Source organism: Triticum urartu, chromosome 3 (genome assembly GCF_003073215.2).
Source record: "Triticum urartu cultivar G1812 chromosome 3, Tu2.1, whole genome shotgun sequence".
Classification (NCBI taxonomy): domain Eukaryota; kingdom Viridiplantae; phylum Streptophyta; class Magnoliopsida; order Poales; family Poaceae; genus Triticum; species Triticum urartu.
Genome location: NC_053024.1, coordinates 100513945 through 100536287, shown reverse-complemented (window position 1 = coordinate 100536287; position 22343 = coordinate 100513945). Strand labels below are relative to the sequence as shown.

Genomic DNA, 22343 nt, shown 5'->3' with positions numbered 1-22343 from the left:
TCACCTACAACTAGCAACGCTATAAGAAGGGCTGAGCAAAGCGGTAACATAGCCAATCAATGGTTTGCTAGGACATGGTGGGTTAAAGGTTTGACATGGCAATTGGGTGGCTGACAAGCAAAAGGTAGGCATCGTAGCATTGGCATAGCAAAGAGTGAGCAAACTAGCATAGCAAAGATAGTAGTGATTTCGAGGGTATGATCATCTTGCCTGCAAAGTTGTCAGAGTTGACTGGATCCTCAAAAGCAAACTCAACGGGCTCCTCGTTAGCGAAGTCGTCTCCCGGCTCTACCCAAACAAGATAAACAAGCAACAAGGATACAATCAACCACGTGCAAGCTCAAACAATAAGATGCAATGATGGTATGCTATGCGGGATGCGATGCGGGATGCAAAATGCAAGATATGACAGGAAATGCATGAACCTGGCCTCAACTTGGAAAACCAAGTGTGCCATTGGAAATATGAGATGAAATCTCTTGAAAACGATATAAAGATCGCCGAAATCGGAGTTACGGTTTGGAAATGGCAAGCGATTCAAATATGACACCGGTCTGCGATTTACAACAAGTAGGCCTCTAAATGCAATGAAATGAACATGCTACAGCACTCAAACATGGCATCAAAATACATGGCAGGGAAGCATTCAATATGCTTAACAAAAGTCTAGCACTGAGCTATGGCCAATTCATCCAATAACAGGTTCAAACAAGCATGGCAAAAACGCAAATGGTAAACAGATCTCAGACTTAGTGAAATTAACACTTGTCTGAAATTTCAGATCATATAGCCCTCTTCGGATCAACAAAACAACATGCTACAGGACCTGAACATGGCAAAGAAAGACATGGCATGGAGCTACTCAACAAGCTTAACAAAAGTCCCTTAGTGACCTTGAGCCAAAAGGGATCACAAAATATACTAACAAGCCCACGAACATAGCAAAAACATAATCAGTTTTCAGACTTAGTGAAAACTGACACATGCTGAAATATAACTCACGAAGGCATGTTTACGAGCTCGATGCACTCACTACGGTGCAAGTCATTGCAAGACAAGCATACATCCAATAATAAGGCACAAAATGCAAGCTAGACATGGCAAGAACAATGGCATAGCATGCACGGATCAACTACAACAACACCAGCAAAATTGCAAACGAGTTGACAATCTGCCCAGATTCACAACGAAGCAAAAGAAGAGCTCGATTGACTCAAGCTAGGGTGCTCCAAAATTGCAAACAAAGGCATGGATGGATAGAGCACTACAATATTAACAAAACTCCTTTACTGATCATCCTCAAAAGAGGCACGGATCACTAGGAAACAGCAAGAACATATGGCATCATGAACTAAACAATCCCAGGACTTAGTGAAATTCCTAAGTCCCTGAAAACAGAGTTACCGGGTGCCTCACTTTGCAAGCTTGCACTAGGCACCACACACATCACAAAAATACATGGGTTGCACCTCTGGAAAGATGACAAAACCCTTAACAAAACATATGTAGGACACATGGGCATAGCATGCACACAATAATCATGGCAAAAATGACAAATGTCTAAGATGAACTAGCAGATCTGACAATTAACTCATGAAGCCCTCTTCTAACAGCATTTCGAGCATCAAGATGAACTCAAATGAAAATGATGCAATGGAGTGAAATTATGTACTCTCTGAGACGAACATTTTGATATGCTATACGTCCAAATCGGAGCTACGGATGCGGAGATATCACAGGTCAAAGTAGGCATGAAAAATTAGGGTTCGGGGGAAAAAGTCAACCGGATCCGAAAATATCTCAGATCTGAGATCCGACGTGCACTGTTCACGCGCGCGACTCCCGAGGTTCGATGGCACCGGAGCTTGAGGTCGCCGGTGATGAAGTTTCGGCGGAGGAGGAGGCCGGTCGCCGGCGAGGTCGCCGTGGCAGAGGCGGCGGAGGACGGTGGGCGTCGCCGGGCGGCGGCCACCGGCGGAGGCGGCTGTCGGAGCGGGCGGTGGAGGTAGCCGGCGAGGTCACCGGAGCCGGGCGGCGAGGCGGCAGCCGGCGAGCGCGTCGGGCGTCGGAGCTACAGGCGCGGGACGGCGAGCGGCGCGAGGCGGCGGGGAGGAGTTGGGCCGCGGGGGCCGGCGCTGGGCCTGCGGGCCCGCGTCGGTGGGAGGCGGCGGCGATGCGGTCCCGGGCCACGTGGCAGCGAGTGGTTGGCTGCGGGCGGCGGCGCGCAGGTCGGACACGTCCGACTCGGCGCGGACGTTGTCCGGCGGCGCGAGGAGGGTGGATCTAGGGTTAGGGGGAGAGTGGAACCGCGAATTTCGGAGGGGGGGGGGTCTATTTATAGGCATAGAGGGAGCTAGGAGAGTCCAAATGAGGTGCGGTTTTCGGCCACGCGATCGTGATCGAACGCTCTAGATGATGGAGCAGAGTTTGGTGGGTTTTGGGCCAAATTGGAGGGGTGTTGGGCTGCAACACACACGAGGCCTTTTCGGTCCCTCGGTTAACCGTTGGAGTATCAAACGAAGTCCAAATGATACGAAACTTGACAGGCGGTCTACCGGTAGTAAACCAAGGCCGCTTGACAAGTCTCGGTCCAATCCGGAAATGTTTAATCCCCACACACGAAAGAAAGGTAGAATTGACCACCGGAGGAGAACGAAGCGCCGGAATGCAAAACGGACAACGGGGAAAAAGCTCGAATGCATGAGATGAACACGTATGCAAATGCAATGCACATGATGACATGATATGAGATGCATGACGACGACAACAACACACGGAGACAAAGACCCGAACCCGAGAAAATAAATATAACTTAACGCCAGAAACGACAAGAGTTGGAGTACAAATTGGGAAAGTTATATCCGGGGCGTTACAGGAGGGGGTCTTCTAGGAACAAGGAATGTAGTTCAGAGATAAAACTTTCTTTTCCCTCTTCATAAGGAGAACCATAGACAGTAATGACTCTATAGGGGTTATCAGTATTTTTCAACTTCATAACACAACTAACAGAAGACTCTAAATTGGACCAGGAGACAACATCTAAAATGTCCAGGTCTACTCCCATCAGGATGCCTCCAGCAGAGCCTTGGGCTGGTAAGTGATGCCAGGAAAAATTTCTATTACCTACTAGGGATTTTAGAAAGGAGTCAGAAAACTCCTCTTTTTTAGTTTCCTGGAAGCCCACAATGGAAGCATGGGTTTTAGCCATAGTTTCCAGGATCAAAGTTTTCCTACCAGGGGCAGCAATCCTTCTCACATTCCAGAACAGATCGTTCATGTTATAAGTCTAGTTCTGGGGTGCTTACCCCTTCTATTCTTACAGACCAAATACCACAGTTCACTATTGCTAGATTCAACACTATCATCCACAGGCATTTTCTTTGGGGTGATGAAATTTGAAGCAGAACCTTCAGTTCTGTCAGGGATCACACCCCCCTCTCTACAATGATCAGCTACATTGCTGGTAGGATCAACATCTACTCCTTCCTCTAAAATAACATCTATGCCTACTTTATTAGCAACAGAAAGGAAATTGAGATTATTGAAAAGGGAGAAGGGTTTGTTCTTCATACCTTCTCTGTTGGTTCTTGCATCTTGGGTGCATTTGAACCGTTGAGCCTTCTGAAGAATGGTTCTGGTGTCCCCAGCAACCCTAGCACTCATTCTGGTAGCTTGGACAGGCCCCCAATTTTTTGCATTGTTATGCTGTTGGATTGGTGGGAAATCTTCCTCATAGTTCTGGCTCTTATCCTCCACTGCTTCATCAGCATTGCTCAGACATGTCTTTAGCAGGACCAGAAGCACGAGGAGGATATGGAGGATTCCACGGATCTTTTTCTTCCGTGCTTGATACATCCTTACCTTTGCCATCATCTTCATCATAAGCAGATTCAGTTGCCTTGTGCATTATTTCCATTGGTGAAGAGCATGCGTGGGGTTCCAGTTTCAGTGCTTATTTGCCTGAAAATAAGTGTAACCTGGAATTACAATCCATGTTGCTATCATATCTTGTTTAGTTTTATGTTTTTTTATTTAGAGAATTTGCGCTAGCAAATATGAGGCTGGAACACTGAACTTTTTCAAAGAAACCTCAAAGCTACACTTAGTGTGGCACTTGTATCATTCAGCAAAAAGAACCGACGGTTTGCTATAAAGAAGATGGCATTAGCATATTTCTAGCTAGCGCTCCCTCTGCAAAATAGGTCCACAGTTTCATATTCAAATATTGCGAACTTTGACCTACTATTGCTTCAGTTTCACTATGTCCTTGCTCCCACAAATTGTACCGTCCGATTGAATTTAAAGTCATTTGACAAAATGAAGCCTGATAGTATATTGTAATCGTTATATACAGCAATGGTCAACGCTGATGTCAAAGATCATGATGACAAAATGAGACCTTATGTTTAAGTGTGTGTTTTGGTGAAAATGCTTCAGATAACATGAGCATAACACATAGGTGTGTTTCACACATGACATTCTGGATTGCAAGTATGGACATCATGGCAGTACGGCATAATTTGATTGAAGCATATACATGCATAACAGTTATGGAAGTTGATCAACCGATAGCTAAGGCCGATATTTGTGTTCGTCAGCAAGGGAGTGAGGCTTAAGCTTGAGATTTCCGTCGGACTAAACATGTATATTCATGAGCAACTAGCCTAATCATGAAGGATCGACCATTCATCCCATATATCCAATTAAGGTATGGAAGCAGAGAACACTCACGAAACAGAAACAGGATAAGACCATGGGGCGCACGGCGCACCGGCTAGATGGTGGATGCGACGAGCGCGCCGCCAAGTGCGGAGCGCGTAGGACGCGTACAGGCGATAGATCGGGCGGCGATCTGCGATGGCCGACGGACGAGGGACGACCTAGCGCCCATGCGGCGATTGCACCAGTTTTACACGCTCCGATGCGGGCATGGGGCAGTTCGCTCAGCATGAATCACACATCGGCTTTTTTTGAGGGGGGAATCACACATCGGCTGTCTCCCGGACTTCGGCGCATAGGCTAGCGGCAATCGTCAAGGCCCAGCATCACCGTATCAACTATCTTTTTTTTTTCTAAAAAAACTACTCCCTCCATTTCAAAATATAGTGCACCTGCGCTTCCTGAGGTCGAACTTTGACCATAAATTTAACAAACGAGACCGACTGCGGCGGGAGAAAAAGTTACATAATTAAAAACTTCTTTCGATTACGAATTCACTGATATAACTTTTGCTCCCGCCACAATCGGTTTTGATAGTTAAATTTACGGTCAAAGTTGAAGCATAGAGATAGAGGAAACACTACGAGTGAATATTTTTTTTGAGGTACCGTATCAACTATCTAACGGTACTCCTTCTAGATGTCACTTTTGGGCACTCGAAGTGCGTCAAATGGTGTGTCCAGCCGTCGTCACGTGTCTCGCACGTTGCATCCCAGGATTTTCAGTTTATATAACACGTATTTTCAGTTTTCTTTTGTATTTCTTTTGTTTTTACTAAGCCTTTTTTGAATTTTTGTTTCGGGAAGTCGTGCTTTTTTACCAGAAGAACAACATATGCTTCTGTGATCTCTAACGGAAGGAAAAGCACAACCCATATTTCCCTTTTCGGAAAGCACACTCATAAAAAAAGCACAACCTATGCTTGCATGACAAGCGCAATTGTATTTTCCAAAAACGAAAAAACACAATTGTGCTTTCCCAAATAAAGTATAACTAGAACTATGCTTCCTGAAAAGGGAAAAACACAACATGTGTTTTCGCGGGAAGCAAAACTGCGCTTCCCAAAAATAAAAGGCGCAATTGTGATTCATGTAAAGTTTTACATTTTTTTCTCCGGTTTTTTTGGTCTTTTTCATTTTTCATTTTTCATTTTTCATTTAGATTTTCCTCTTTTTTCGTTAAAAAAAGTTTGTTGAAACCTATTAACATTAGATCTAGTTTCGAAAATCTTGACATGAGGAATCAAACTATGAGTTTGTGATTTAGACACACGGTTCAAGAGATATAAATATTTTGAAAAAAAACTTTCAGATTGCGACAAATGACACACATGCAATGCGTGACTTGTCAACGCTAGAGTAGGTGGTGAATGACCTTTGCAAGAGACATCCCTATATCTGTTCACTCATCAACTGACCGATCAACATCTCACGCATGGATCAAAAGCAACACAAATCAAAACTAATAGCAAGGCGTGAGATGTTAGCTGAAGAGTGAACTGATACATGGATGGGTACAGTGCACGTATATAGAGGGTGCTTGGATACATTTTAGTCCCATGACTAAAAATAGTGGGACTAAAATTTGCTAGCCTCTCCCATATTTGGATCCAAATACTAAATACACTAAAATCAAGTTATTGAGCATTTATTATCCTCCAAACCCTCCAATCCAGAACTCGCATGTGTTAAAGGAGAGGAATTAAATGAGGAGAGAGAGGGCTAATACATATTTTAGTAGGTTTCCTATGACTAAAAAATTTTAGCCTCAAGACAAGTCCTAGCCTCTCTTTAGTTAGGGGTGCTTGGAACTTTAGCCTCTAAAAGAGACTATTTTTAGTCAGACTAAAAATAGTCCCTTGGATCCAAGCATGCTCATAGTACCCATATATGCTTATGCCTATATACTCGCTCCTTTCCGGTTTATAGGGCTTATCTCAAAATTTTAGTTTTTCCATTTTATAAGTTTCAATTTGGTTGTTCCCCATCACATTTTTAGATTTCAAGGTGCAATAAATCACTGCATGCAAGTATTAAGAGAAAATTGACAAATGCATGTACTTTATGTATTGCAATTAATGCATTGGTAAACACAATTTTTTGAAGAAAATAAGCGCATTAATCGAGTAGTTTGCAAATTACAAAATTGTTTCACCACTCACCATCTACCTTGGTTGGTGAGATTTTTGAATTGAGCCCTATAAATCAAAAAGGAGGTAGTATATTTTTGGATAAAAATGTATTTTTGATGAAAAAAATTAAAGCATTCCATGGAGCTCGGCCACCAAATGCACTTCCCGATCAGAACCCAGTAATCTAAAAACAAGGGACACAATGTTTCTGAGCTGGGGCTCAAATGAGTTTGTGTGAGTGATAAAATCTGGAAAAAATGAAAATAAATTAAAAAAAATATAAAAAAATTGTGGATAACTTGAAAAATGTATTGAGTGCTCACAAAATTTCATTATGGAATGACATTTGCGGAAGTCGTGGCAAAAAAAATCAATGCTTCAAAAGCGGTATTTTTGCAAGCATTTAGGAGTGATGTTTTTTTTGCCATGACTTCCATGAATGTCATTCCATAATGAAACTTTGCAAGTACTCAAAACATTTCTCAAAGCTTACTACACACACACACACACACACACACACACACACACACTAAGGGAGTATATTTTAATTTTGTTGGATTTTATTGTTCATCACAAGCTAATTTGAGCTTCCTTTTTTTTTGCGGGGGGAGCTAATTTGAGCTCACGAGCGGAAGATGGCTTTGGGAAAATAAGCTACGACTGGAGCAGTAGTAATTGGTTGGGCGCCTCTAGGCCGGGAGGGAAACATTTGTGAACATTTGAATTTCAAATAAGCGAGCCTGACGACGACGTGAATGGACTTGCCACTTGTCAGTAGGGAGGACAGGATCGATTCCTTCAGGGTTTCCCTCGGAATCTTTTCGTCAGCAAGACTATGGGATTGGAAGGTAACGTGTACAACACGACGAACCCCGCATGCCCCGCGGCTCCCTGACACCCGGCCCCACCGTCCATCCTCTCCGAAGATTCTCCCTATCCCGCCACGTGCCAGTCCTTCCGAGCAACCCCAGGGCCGGCGCGGTTCCCTCGTCCCACAACACAGGTCGCCATTCAAGTCCACACCACACCACACCAACGTCACGCGGGCCCCGCACCCGCCGCCTCCCCCTCCCCTGCAGCGTCGCTCCAGCGCCCGTGATCAGCCCAGGCGGCAGCTTTCCCCTCCCTTGGCACAGTTTGATTCCCCTCTTCGTCCCTCTCGGCCTCTCCACCGCCGTCGCGGGCCAGCATTTGCTTAGCCGCGAAGGAACGGCGCCGCCGCCGCCGTCGCGGGCCGCGGCCGGAGACCCTGCATCCTGAACCCTAGCCGAGATGCTGAGCTACCAGAGCCCGACGGCCCAGCGGACGTGCGCGGCCCCGCCGCTCCCGGCGGCCGCGGGCGCGGAGCTCGCGCGGCTCGAGGCGCGCCTGGGGCAGTGCGCCGACCCGGACGCGCGGCAGCGGCTCGCGGGGCTCGGCGAGGCGGCGGCGGCGCGGGTGCTGCGCGCGATCGCCGAGTCCCGGACGCCCGTCAAGACGCTCTCCGGCTTCATCAGGTACCTGGCGGACAGGGCCGACAAGGACTTCGAGGCGATGCAGCGCAACGCGCGGGGCATCCCTCCCGCCAAGAGCGCCGCCTGCTGCAGCTCCGGCCCTTCGCAGGGAGGTGAGCCACCTTCCCCCTCTTTTATTTGTTATGGTCTGCTTGGTTGGATGTGGAGTGCAGTTAGGGGATGGGTGTGCATCGTGCGGGAATGCGGCTGCCGCAATACTGCATTTTGTGGCGAAAGTGACCCTTTTTATTCAAATTCAACGGCTGGATCCTCGGTTCCTGCTCTATTTTTGGAAACCCTCCCACGTTTCAATGTAAAATAAGTGGAGTTAAGTGGTGCTTTCTTTCTGTTGCTCGGGTGGATCTGCTTTCATGCTCGGCAGTAGGGATCACAAATGGCCATGTTCTTTTCTTTTGTTGATTTCGTGGAGCTCTGCTTCAGATTTCGTCATCATATTCTTCTTTGCCATTCGCCAAGCAGTGCTTTTGGATTTTTCTTATTAGGCATGCTATCGTTTGAAAGACAGAGCAGAGCATTCTTGGCACGTGTTCAGTATAATGATGTTTCCACAATAAATTGCACTGATACGGATACGTGTATCAGTAATTCAGTATCGGGGCAATATACGTAGAATATGGTATCAATATGGGAATATGTTTGACTATTTTTGAACCCCCTCCGTCCAAAATAAGTGTACAAACTTTGTACTAAATCAGCGACATGACATGGCCAAGTATGCTGATCCCAGTCAGGTGCAGCGACATGACATGGCCAATTAATCAATTAAGAAAGCTCTGTTTTGCAAGGATTTCCTACTAGTCTCTGGTGCAAACCAATTCTCCTTGGTTGTATACAACGGTGAACTAGCATAGCAGAGCGCAAAGAGCAATATAGCAGCACAGAGCTAAAGGGCATTCCACAGAGGAGAAATTACCAGACAGAGCAGAGCAAGAAGCACCAGAAACCTCTCTACTTCTGCTTTGATATCTGCTACTGCTTCAGCTTCTTGTAAATTTTGTTGTGCAGATAACACCAGAATTAACAACTTCCAGGTGCTAACTGAACTTCCAGTCACCATTTTTCAAGACATTCTGTTGCATTTTCAACAGCTGCATTGCATTTTCCGAAGCAAGGCTATACAGTTTGTCAGGTCCACACTTGGCCATCGCAGCAGCCTCCTGCAAAAGCCTCAGTGCTTCCTCCTGTAATCTCAACTTCTCTGTGTGAGAAGTGGAGGGCCTAGCAAAAGGTCCACCAATAAAATGGTTTACACGCTGATAAAATGTTTCTCATGACTTCTGAAAGACTTCATGGCTTTATTTGCCAATTTTATTCCTTCAGAAGCATGCATTCTTACAGCATAGTTTCTTTGGCCACTAAAAGAAGAGATGGAACATGATGTTTTCCCTTCCTTTCTAATACATGAAAGCTATTCCTTATAATATTCAAGGCACTATTGTCCATGCCAGTTGCACTGGAGCAAAGTGCGAGAATATACCACATTTCTGATCTGCTATAGGTTCCAGGCAACAATGTTTCTAGATGGTTGGCCAAGACTTCAACTACCCAGATACTGACAGTGCATACATCAAATCAAATGATTCACAAAGTCAGGATCCCACTTTATTTCTCTGAGGGCTAGCTTTCTTATAAGTACGAGCAGCAACAAAATTGCTTCTTCCTCAATGCTGTTTTCTGGGGTTACCGGATTCTGTCGCTGATTGTATTCTTGAGGAAACTACACCTCAACACCGCAGCACAGTAGAGTCACTGCCCTTTCTTTTTGTAAGTTGGTGGACCTTTTGTACAAACTTTGTACTAAATCAGCGACACTTATTTTGGGACGGAGGGAGTATTTCGTAAGTGCAGTCCATTTCTATCTTCTTATCCATGATTTCAACAAAAGCAAGAACCAGCAACCACAGGGTAGCAGCAATTTACCAAACATAAAAGTTCGCTTAGAGTTCACTTAGAGAGAAAGGGGAGCGGGGAAAGGGGAGCAGGAGCACCGGGGAAAGGAGCCCACCACCAGCACCACTAGAGCCTGAAAGGTATCAGGGACGTATCTGGAAAGAATCGGTATCTGATACGGTATCCAATACGGATAAGTATCAGTATTTTCTTGTTTCCACACTTCCTGCCTTTGCAACCATGCCTGATTTGCTATGCATATTGTTCATGTGGAATATTTTTCTGCATTCATTCAATTGTGTCTGCTTCTCGTTCTCCTTGCTAGATTGATGATTCTTTGCTTTTATGTTGTATATACTGTAATGTTCCTTGAACTAACCATGAAATCTTTGGTTAAACAGATGACTCTGTATCTGGGCCACAGTACCATAGCGATGATCAAGTTGAGGTTCAAAGCCCTTACACTGAAGAGATAGCTTTTCGTCTCTCAAACCGTGCTGGGAGTCCCAGTCAACCGCGGCCTATCAATTTGCAAGATAACATGGGTCCTGTCAGAGAAATTGTTTGTATAGAACAAAACGTGACCGCGATGGCAGCTAATACTCCATCTGGCCGGGCCTCCTTGCAAATCCAGGATGACATTCAGATTAATGATCGTATCCGAGCAATGACTCCTGCTATGATGCCGGCAACAACCCAGCCCAGGATGGCAGCCGAGAACCCATCCTCAATGACACCTGCTATGATGCCGGTTCCAACCCTGCCATGGATGGCAGGCGAGAACCCGCGCGCTTGGATCCCGCTCCTGAACCTGGACTATGTTCCTACTCCTGATGTTATGATGCAGGGAGGTAGCCCTGGCCATTGTGTGTCCATTGGGCTGCATAATGATATGAGGATTGAAAGCCCCATACCAAATGCCATTCATACACCTCCAAGGAGTGTTTCCACACCAAGCCCTGTGCGGGATCTTTCAAGACCTGTTCAGCGAATGGTTCTTCCGTCAGGAAGCCCACATAGCCCAGCATGGGCAATGGCGCCAAGTTGTGCAACCTATCATGCCACAGAAAATGCATTGAGGGAGAAAGCAAGTCCTCAAATGCAAGCACTGGAGGAATTGGAGTTCATGAAGAGATTTATGATTTGTGCATACCTTCGTCAGTGAGTTCCTCTTTGAGTTACAGTTTTTGGAGTACATGGTTTTGTTATACTTGTTAGTAAATAGAATCAAAACGTTTAATTTGTTCACTTCCATGGATGGCTTATCCAGACATCACTATTTCCTAAAGTACATGTGCCTCTTGTTCCCAGTAAATTTAACCTTTAAGGCAAAACTGTCTTGTACATGTGATGAAGTTCCTGTTATATCTTCTATTTGATTTACAGGAAGAGGATAGAAGATGAACTATCTGTGGACTATATTAGATCCTTGAAGTACCTTTCCATGGTTCAGTTTGAGCCAGAAATCTGGAGAGCATTTGGTTGCAAGTATATAAAATTTTCAGATAGAGTGAAGGTTTTTTTTATCAATCTCTTGTTTTATCTTATTTCATGATAGGTCTCTTAACAATGGTCAAGTATGATGCTCTTCTATCATAGTAGCACATGATATATTCATCCAATGGAACCAGAGCTATATATAATTTGCAGATGTGCAGAAAGTTTCAAGTGTTTTGGCTTTTAGTTTGCACATGAACGTATATCGTAATGTCATGCCTATTGTGCCGAACATGTATATCACAACTTGTGCCTAACTAACGCTTTAATTAATTGATTTCAAACTAGGAAAACAAGTAGAATTAATTACATGCAAAAAAAGAGCTTGAAATTGCTGCAGCTGGTTTGCTGGCTAGATGGGACATCACATGTCATTTCCCCTTTATTTTTTTTTGGCTGCTAATTTTGTACAGTCGTACTGATCCATCATAGTTCTGAAATCCTTTAGCGATACAACTAGATGAATTAATTTGTTCATAATTTTGTTATTTTGAACCTTGTGTGCTATCAATTCCATGTCTCCACTCGCAGTTCTCACACTCCTTATAAGAATTATTATAGACACATTAAGCAGCAAGAATAATCTCTCTCAATGAGAATAATGTGCTGGCATATATATTTGATTTTCCCTCTATAATAAATGATACCTTGAGGCTGATAGAATTGTTCCCCTTTTCTCAACTTGATGCTTGTAGAACCTTGATTCCGACCCAGGTGCACCAAGAGTCTACCATTGTATTGTAGAGATAACAGGGGATTCTGTAGTGAAACTTTTCAAGGTTTGTAACACTTCTAATATTTCTGCATCATCTTCTTATATTTATTGTTTCACTGTGATATTATGTTGATGACCTGCTATTCGATGTATGCACACCTACCAGCCATGTTTCTTTTATTGTTTCTGTTGATTCATTTTGGGTGTGTTTGTTCCTCTAGATTCACATATAGGTGTATTCCAGACACGCATACTGTGCAAGCTCTAACAAAGTGTAAATATGCAGTTTATGATAATCATGTGATTGTGATTGCATAAGTTGGTAAGTCATGCATACTATGGTAGTAGAACTACAAATATTTAGGAAAATGTCAACAAAAGTAATTCGTTTAGGGACCAAAATCGACAAATGTTGCGTACAACAAGGAATTTCTATTTAAAGCTCAGACCAATCTTATATTTTAACTTCATTTGACTGGAGATAGGGACCATATATACAAAATACGCGGACTCATTTGCAAAAAATTGTTGGTGATGATAACGTCCTCTTGGTAAAGTTTATGGGGCAATCTTCAGAATCTGTGACTGATTTTCTACCTTACCATAAGGTTGCTGAAGATGGTATTATTCTGGGTTTACGCCGCTACCGGTTTTTTGGTAAGTTCTCCTCTTATAATATTCTCAGTTTTTCTTTGTTAACAAGATTGCCATACCGAGGAGTGTGCATACTGTACATACAATTTCTGCCTTCTGTGGTGTGCCACTAGGTGTTAATAAGCTGATCCCTACATAGGCTGGTACATACGGATTATTTGGAGGTGTATGAGAATGAGATAGAGCAGGATTTCATTTAGTTATATGACATTTAGATGAGTAGATCCAGGAAAAGATGTGTTTGTGTTTGGCTGATTAGAATTGAATAATATGCATATCATTGTATTCCATTTTGATTTGTCCAATTAATGCCAAACTTGATTTATAGAACCACAAGCACCCAACCCACCCTTAATTACTACTCCCTCTGTATCAAAATATAAGGCGTTTTTTTACACTACGAGAGTATTAAGTAATATGGTTTTCCAGTATTACCACTGCCTAATCTTTCCTACTTATAAAGGTTGGAGTTGGTGAGTTCACATGTGCGACCAACAACCTTCACCAATAAACAAATGCTCCTCTACCCACATTGGGAACAGCAACCTTCCAAGAATATAAATAAACAAATGTACTCATATGTGGGACCTAACGCAAATAAACAAATACACTACTACTTTCATGCGAGACCAACACTTATAGAAGGCACAAATAACAAATGCAGAAATGCGACTCCAACTCAATATAATGCTCTTGTTTGTCATTTTTTTTCTTCTCAACCAAGTTATTTCAGTTTTAGATCATAGAACAAGAGAGTGAACAAATTATAATTCCAAAACGACCATAGACCTTGTCCTCCTGTCCTACCCGATCCACGACCTTGTGCAGTCAACTTACCAATGTCAATTCCATGCCCGTACATGCACAGGTGCAAGTGGAGCCGCTGCACAGGGCCCCTCAAAATCTAGGGCCCCCAATTTTTGTGCAAATACTAAATCCTGAGATTATGGCAAGTAGACAATGAACTGCAGGCTCGTGTCTGCAGCAACCTATAAATTGGGGTGTTTTCTACTGCTTGTTCCATTGATCCATCAATCCATCCATCGTCCCCTTAGGAAATCAAGAGGTTGGAATCTTGCTGCTTGGTCGCGGCAGTCCCTGGAGGTGAGCAATCAGAGCGCCTCCGAAAAATCAGAATATAGAGGCTGATGTTCATGATAATGTTGACAACATTAGGTTGAGAATACTAATCCAAGATTTTGTATCAAAAAATGCTCATAGGATGGCACGCCTTGGCTAAAAGAGTAAAAGATGGACTTGTAGCTCAAAATTGTAAGATTTTCCTTTTTAAGTATGTATAGTTCCTTCAGAAATCTGTACTACCGCAGTGACTAACAAAAATAATGTTTTAATTACCTACTTGACTTTCTTATACATGGGGCCTAAATTGTGATTTCGCTCCGGGGCCTCAATTTCCGGGGTACGGCCCTGGTCAATTCTCATATGTTTAAACATTCGGAATGTTGTGTCTGTAAAGGACTATGGTCACTTAAGACTCTCCAATGCCTCATGATCTTTTGTTGTTTGTATGTTTGTTCTTTTTAATAGTGAACCGCATGCAAAGGGCGCATGACACGAACGTATTTGGATGATTTCCTAAGCCAGTGACCTAACTCCTCATATCCTATAGTTTTGTAGCTATGCACGGGTATTGTGGTAGTACTGTAATCCACCACCAAGAGAGTGTAGTCACAATAAATTCAGCTATAATCATTAATAATGGATATTTGTTACCATGATGCGCCAATGCCCCACCCGCAGTCACTTGGGTGATTCTGTTCACAGTGGTGTTCCCGGTCACTTGGGTGGGTGTTGGGGGAGGGGGGGGGGGTAAACTTAGCCTCGTGGAATGTTGGTAAGAGGTATACCTGGCCATGGGAAGCCTGGCCCGGCTTCCTAAGCCAGTGACCTAACTCCTCATATCCTATAGTTTTGTAGCTATGCACGGGTATTGTGGTAGTACTGTAATCCACCACCAAGAGAGTGTAGTCACAATAAATTCAGCTATAATCATTAATAATGGATATTTTTTACCATGATGCGCCAATGCCCCACCCGCAGTCACTTGGGTGATTCTGTTCACAGTGGTGTTCCCGGTCACTTGGGTGGGTGTTGGGGGAGGGGGGGGGGTAAACTTAGCCTCGTGGAATGTTGGTAAGAGGTATACCTGGCCATGGGAAGCCTGGCCCGGCCGGCCCGGCCCGACGCTGCTCCTGGGCCGGGCTCGGGCCTAGATTTTGAGCCTGATGGCCGGGCCGGGCCTGGGCTTGTCATTTTTGTGATTTCCTGAAGGGCCCGGCCTGAGGCCCGAGGCCTGCCGGGCTTTTACGTGTTCGGGCCAAGCTCGGGCCTAAAAACCAGGCCCGATGGCCGGGCCGGGCCTGGGCCTGGGTTTTTTGCCTCGGGCTTGGCTAGGCCCGGCCCGGCCCGATGTTTGGCCAGGTATAGTAAGAGGTGCCAAACTGTAGCAATACAAACAACTTGTCTTGGAATTTAAACTGCTAGATTGTCCATATGTTCACTTCTTGGATCATGGGGGACAGTCCCTTACCTTTGCCCCTAAACAATGGTGTCACAAGAAGCAGCGGCCAAAGAAGCCAAACATAGAAGAAGGTGTCTAGAGCATAGGAGTCTAATGTTGAGATTGGCATGGCTCTATGCAGCAAAGTGGAGACCATGCCTACCATAAGTATTGTCAATGTTGGTTCAAATATTGCGATGATGGCAGCAACAGTAAATCATGGACAATGGTGGCCTTGCTTTTCTTTTTTACCTTTTGAGGAAAGGTTGGTACAGTTGTGGCCTCATGATGGTTAGAGGAGGTTGGCGAACCATCAGATCTAGGATTGTATGGTTGAAGTATATGTGAATTACCCAACCTTCTCCATCAGTTTGGACTTTTGGTTCAACTGGCTGGTGCTTGAAACTTAATATGCTATTAGAGCCAAAAGTCTTGGGTTCAAGTCTCGACTTTCACATCTAAATAAAAAAATATTGCTTGCCCTCTTTCTGTCCTTTTTTAGGCCTTATCACGCCACACCTAAGAGGGGGTGTCGAAGTATATGTAAATTACCTAACCTTCTCCATCCATTCGAACTTATGATTCTACTGGTTGGTGCATGGAACTTAATATGTATGGCATAGAGCTGGAGAATGACATGCTGATCTTGTTATAACTGCCCTATGTTATGCTGTGAATGGACAAGAGAAGCATGGGAGGTTAAATCAGAGGTCCAGTGGAAAGGGGATGTCATTTCCGTGAGTTGAAAGTAGTGTCTGACAATGATGTGCTAGGTGGGAACACATGCTATTAGATTGGCAAACAATAGTAGTGAAGAGTCCTTGGTATTTCTCTTGTGAGATGTGTGTCATGGAGGTAGTATATTGGTGACATAGGGTTAGGTTTTAGGACCTCTCTCTTAACACATGTTAAGAATTGAGGGCAATAACTAGTATACAATTGGAAATTTGCAACTGATACCTTGATCCAAAATAGTTAATCCCCCAGTCCCAAAATATAAGGCCTATCATGATTTGTTAAGACAAGGTCTTGACCAATAATTACTCCATTCGTACGTGATATGTGTGATGCAAAGTCACAATCATAAGTACTTCTGCATGCGAATTCTAATGAGATCAATTTTATACCATAAATTCTATGTTTATGGAGTAATTGTTGTTCGAAGCCTTATCTTAATGAATCAAAGTACACCATATTTGGGGCAAGGGGTATATTGGTGACAATTGTTACCCTAATTTATTGGTGACACATATAACCCTAATTTATCGGGCAGTGGCATGGAAATGGAAGGGTAAGTACGTACCTTTCTCATGAAAAGACAACTTAGACTTGCAAATACACTCATCTACGTGTTTAATGTGCGGGACAGTCAAGTACTCCCTCCGTTCCAAAATTAGTATAAAGTTGAGTCATCTATTTTGGAACGGAGGGAGTATATTCTTATGATTTCTACTTTTGCTCGTTGCCTCTGTTACTTGCACTGGGAATATGGTATCTTCCATGTTTGGAAAATTGGCTCACTTATGTTGTGAGCACGTGCATACTGGAAAACACAGCGCAATATATGGTTGAAAAGTAAGACTTGTTTTCACCTGCCAAATGAGACACCAGTGCTATTTTTTTTGTTAGCAAAATCTTTTGGTATTGTAAAGTGCTTCCCTTAGGTTTCTAGCAGCTAACTTGAGGTTGGTTGCATGATCTTTCTTGACTGATGTCTGTTTATTTAGTTTACAAGGATGGAGGAAAAGATGAGAAAAAGAAAGAAGAGAAAATAAATTGGGAAAACAAGAACTGCGCTTCAGGCGTGAAATGCTACTTTGTTCGCACAGAGTCTGGATGGAATATGGATGAACCTTACATACTCTCTGGCAAGACAATCAATCAGGCTCGCAAACTATTCATGCACATACATACCGCTCCCACCTTGGCAAAATACATGGCCAGGTTTGTTCTTCTAACGTTATTGAGTAGTAGCAGTCTATTGATGTTGTTTTGTTGTTAAATGAATGATACATTGTTGCTACCATGTGGGAGTATTCTTAGAAACAAGCAAAAAGAGGCATATTTCAGAAGGCTAAAGTTCCATTTAATTGGAAGATAAGCTTGTATATGGGAAATCCCAGTACCTAGGTTTTCTGTTCCCTTGTCCCCATGCTGCTGCTGTTGAACTATTTAAAACCCTCTAAACAGACAAAACCCTGATTTTTTATGATAATTTGCTGTCCCCATGGCTGTTGCTGTAGTCTCTCTGTTTAAAACTTGCGTTCTTCCATTGGATGTTGCAGGTTTGCTTTGATACTATCGAAAACTATCACAATGGAGGTTAATTTATCAGCGGTTCATGTTATACAGCTTGATGATAAACCTTGCAGCGTAAGTCTCTCGTTCCACTGTATTTGATCTTGCTTCTGAAATGTAAACTTATCTCAATGTGATATTTCAGGATGAAAATGGGGGAATTGTTCAACGAGATGGGGAACTCCTGATCCATACTGATGGAACTGGCCTAATATCTGAAGATTTGGCTGAGAAATGCCCAACAATTATGTACAAGGGAAAACTTTTGAAGTCACAAGTTTGTGCACTTTCCCTTTATGCCTTACACCTTTATAGTACTCCCTTTGATCCATATTACTTGTCGCTCAAATGGATGTATCTAGACATATTTCAGTGCTAGATACATCCATTTGAGCGACTACTAATATGGATTGGAGGGAGTAGAATTTATGAACCTTAGTTATAATATATTTTTCTTATGTAGAATATTTTTGGCTCCTCTGATGTTTATTGTTTTGTGAATGATGAAGCAAACTTGAATTATGGTTTACTAGATCACTGTGTGGTGTATGCATACCAAAAAACTTGGATAAACAAGATTCCTTACTGTTGCTAAATAATACACCATGATGGCAGAACTACATTTAAACTGGCTCAGGTGGTTAAATAATAAATAGACATTTTTTTATCTTCAGGGCATTGGTTAGATTGCAGTCTGGGGTATTAAACCATTAATCTCCCCAAGATTCAGGGGGTTAAATAGAAGGGACATTTCAGCATGCAACTTTTCTGCTTTCAGATTGCTCATATCACTGCACTATTCCTTTTGGGTTCCTTTGAAATTAGATTGCATTTGAAAACACGAATATTGTAAAGGTTTATGCATATGGTTACTGTTACCATATTCACTTAATTTTTTTTCCAAGAATTCCATTAGATCAATTGCTACTAGTAATTTCACTGATCATTCCTTATTTTTCAAAGAATTCCATTAGATCAACTGCTACTAGTAATTTCTATATCTGTCATTCATGTACAAAACAATTACTGCTGCATTTCCTCTATAAATGTCCCCCCTCGTGGAATTCACGCTCTTCAGACTTCAGCAAGGATTGCTATTGGCAGTATTTTATTCTAACACTTCTAGCAAACCTCTTATTGCTTCATTATGCCTTGTTCAGGATGTTCAGGCTTGTGATGATACACTTATGACGTCTCCCCATGCGAAGAAACAACGGCCTATTGCCAGTAAACCTGTATTGTGTTAACCATGTTCTGATATACTGCATTATGAATGTGTTATGATTTAACTAATATATTTGTTGTTTCTTGTCTGTTCTTCTCTAGCCTCTTCTTATTCAGTTCCGGATGTTCTATAAAGGATCAGCTGTTAAGGGAACTGCATTAATTGACAGAAGGGTATGGACTAAGAGTTTCAGACATTGTACCACTTCAAATTCAAACTACTAGTCTTATTATTGGTTGCCTTCTTTTTAGCAAATTTGGGCGGGGGCAAGTGTGCATCTTCTTTTGATCGTTATAGCAGGATGGTCTTAGTTTTGTTATGGGTCTGAAATTCAGTTTGTTGGAGAATGAGCAACTAACTTTCACAGGGGGCCAAAGGCCAATACATGTACATGTATGGTATACACATCTACCCCCCCCCCCCCAAACTCATGGTGGATCAACAACACTGAGTTTGGAGAGAAAGAACCCATGCTGCCCTCGAGTTTGTGCCTTTGTGAAGAAGTCCGCCAACTGTAACTCAGAGGGCACATAGTGAAGAGCGAGAATCTGATCCTGCACAGCAGCACGCACAAAGGAGGCATCCACACCGATGTGCTTGGTGAGCTCATGCTTCACCGGGTCACGCGCAATACTGATAGCACCTGTACTGTCTGACAATAAGGGAGTCGGTGTAGTAGCAGACACACCAAAGTCCTCAAGTAACCATCGCAACTAGGTACCTCAGCCATCAACATAGCCATCGCTCGCAACTCAGCCTCTGTGCTCGAGCGAGAAACTGCAGTCTGTTTCTTTGTCTTCCAGGCAGTGAGAGAGCTGCCAAGAAAGACACAATAAGCAGACAACGAGCGTCGATCAGAAGGATCACCAGCCCACGTAGCATTAGAGTAGGCCTGGAGCTGGAGTGGGGAAAGAAAAGGCGGTGAGAGATCGTGCCACGAAGATATCGTAGAACATGGAGGAGGTGACTAGTGGACAGAGGTGGGGGCTGAAACGAACTGACTGGGAATGTGGACAGGATAGGATATGTCAGGATGAGTGACAACTAGATAGACAAGGCTCCTAACAAGGTGGCGATAGCGAGTGGGATCAGGAAGAGGATCACCATCAGAAGCACGAAGCTGAATGTTGAGCTCCATAGGAGTCACAACAGTGCGCTCATCGCCAAGAGCGGCTCGAGCAAGAAGACCCTGTATATATTTTTCCTGGGAGATGAAGAAGCCATCAAAGGTCGAAGAAACCTCAATCCCAAGTAAATAGTGAAGTGGACCAAGATCAGACATTAGGACTGGTCGTGAAGGCAGGCCTTAACAAAGGCAATGTAGTCAGAGTCGTCGCCGGTGATGATCATGTCATCTACATATAGAAGGAGAAGAGTCCGACCACGAGGAAATGTGTGAACAAACAAGGCGGGATCATGATCACTGGGCGAGAAGCCAGCAGCAGTCACGACAGAGGCGAACCGCTCGAACCAGGTGCGAGGGGCCTGTTTAAGACCACAGAGAGAGCGCCGAAGTCGACAGACCATACCATCAGGAACAGAGTACCCTGGTGGTGGCTGCATATAAACCTCCTCACACAACTCACCATTAGAAAGGCGTTCTGAACGTCAAGCTGAGACACAGACCAATGACGAACAGAAGCCACAACAAGGAGAGTGCGGACAGTGGTCATGTGGGCCACATGAGCGAATGTCTCATCATAATCGCGTCTCTGCTCCTGCTGAAAGCCACGTGCCACAAGACGAGCTTTGTGACACTCAAGAGAACCATCGGAGCGAGTCTTAATCGTATAGACCCACTTGCACGTGATGGGACGAACATCGGAAGGGAAACCAGATCCCACGTGCCAGTGCGCTCAAGGGCAGCAATCTCCTCGGCCATCGCAAGCTGGCATTCAGGCCGAGTCATGGCAACCCGATAGGAAGGGGGCTCAGCAACAGCAGAGAGACCGTACCGGTCAGGAGAATAGCGATCAGGTGGGGGGCGAGGCCGAGCACAAAGGTTATGAACCGGTGGAGGCGTGAAAGGAGGCGCTCTGGAAGTGGAAGGTGAGTCAGTAGAATCATCCTCGATACGAAGGCGCGAGGGTAGTGGAGAGGAAAAGGAGAGAGAGGCCGACATACTGGAGAGGATGGTGGAGGTGGATGATGAGGGTGGGGAGGAGGATGGAGGGGAAGGTGGTGTCGATGGTGTATGAGGAAGAGAGACATGCTAGAGGAAGGGGGGAGACATGAGGCACATAGGAAGGTGTATCGGGAAGGAGAAGGAAAGAAATATCGTCCACAGAAAAGCTCGAGGAGAAAGGACATGGGTAGTAAGAACGAGACTCATCGAAAGTCACATCACGCGAAATGCGCAGCCGACGACCAACAGGATCCCAACATCTATAGCCCTTGTGCTCATCACTGTAGCCAAGAAAAACACACTCAATCGACCGAGCAGTCAATTTGGTGAGTTCTCGTGGGGCAAGAAGAACATAGCACACACACATCCAAACATACGGAGAGCTGAGTAGTCAGGAGAATGACCAGTGAGACGCTCCATAGGAATACCACCCTGCAAGGCAGCCGATGGCTGAATGTTGATGAGATAGGTGGATGCGAAAACGGCCTCAGCCCAAAAGTGGGGTGGAAGAGAGGCGGCGATCGTCAGCACACGAGCCGTCTCAAGCAGATGATGATGCTTACGTTCCGCAACGCCATTCTGAGCATGGGCACCAGAACATGAGAACTGGGCAAGAGTACCTGGTTTCGCAAGAAAACCACGCAACATCTAGGAGATATACTCTCCAGTGGAGTCAACATGAAAAGTACGAATAGGCGTGGAAAACTGGGTTTGAACCATGGCAGAAAATCGCTTGTATATAGAGAGAACCTTGCTACGAGGTTTCATAAAGTAGAGCCAAGTGTAGCGAGAGAAATCATCAATAAACAGAACATAGTAGCGATGACCACCTTTCGAATCAAAGGGAGCATGACCCCAAACATCAAAATGAACTAAGTCAAAAGGACGCCGAGATACCAACTCACTGGTAGACTAAGGTAACTGGGCCTGTTTGCCAAGTCTACAACCATCACAATGTAAAGAAACATCTCCAGAGATAGACCCTAAGACGCCCTAACGCACTAACGATGACAAGCGGGAGCCACAAATGTGACCAAGTCGATGATGCCACTGC

At 44.1% G+C, this 22343-nt stretch overlaps 1 protein-coding gene across 3 annotated transcripts in view; it reads left to right on the top strand.

Moving 5' to 3' along the window:
• The first annotated feature begins 7918 nt into the window (after positions 1-7918).
• LOC125543113 (probable RNA-dependent RNA polymerase 3) overlaps positions 7919-22343 on the top strand; it is a 29158-nt gene continuing 14733 nt past the window's right edge. Inside the window, exons 1-10 of one of the 3 annotated variants that reach the window (XR_007298297.1) lie at positions 7919-8456; positions 10656-11415; positions 11641-11770; positions 12447-12530; positions 12952-13123; positions 17369-17585; positions 17927-18014; positions 18085-18216; positions 19100-19174; positions 19266-19337. Coding sequence is in view for 2 of the 3 variants with exons in the window: in XM_048706362.1 (XP_048562319.1) it covers positions 8123-8456; positions 10656-11415; positions 11641-11770; positions 12447-12530; positions 12952-13123; positions 17369-17585; positions 17927-18014; positions 18085-18216; positions 19100-19174; positions 19266-19337 (2064 nt within the window). In the remaining variant the exon portion in view is untranslated. The remainder of the gene's footprint in view (positions 8457-10655; positions 11416-11640; positions 11771-12446; positions 12531-12951; positions 13124-17368; positions 17586-17926; positions 18015-18084; positions 18217-19099; positions 19175-19265; positions 19338-22343) is intronic. The other 2 variants (XM_048706362.1, XM_048706363.1) reach the window with 2 other exon arrangements.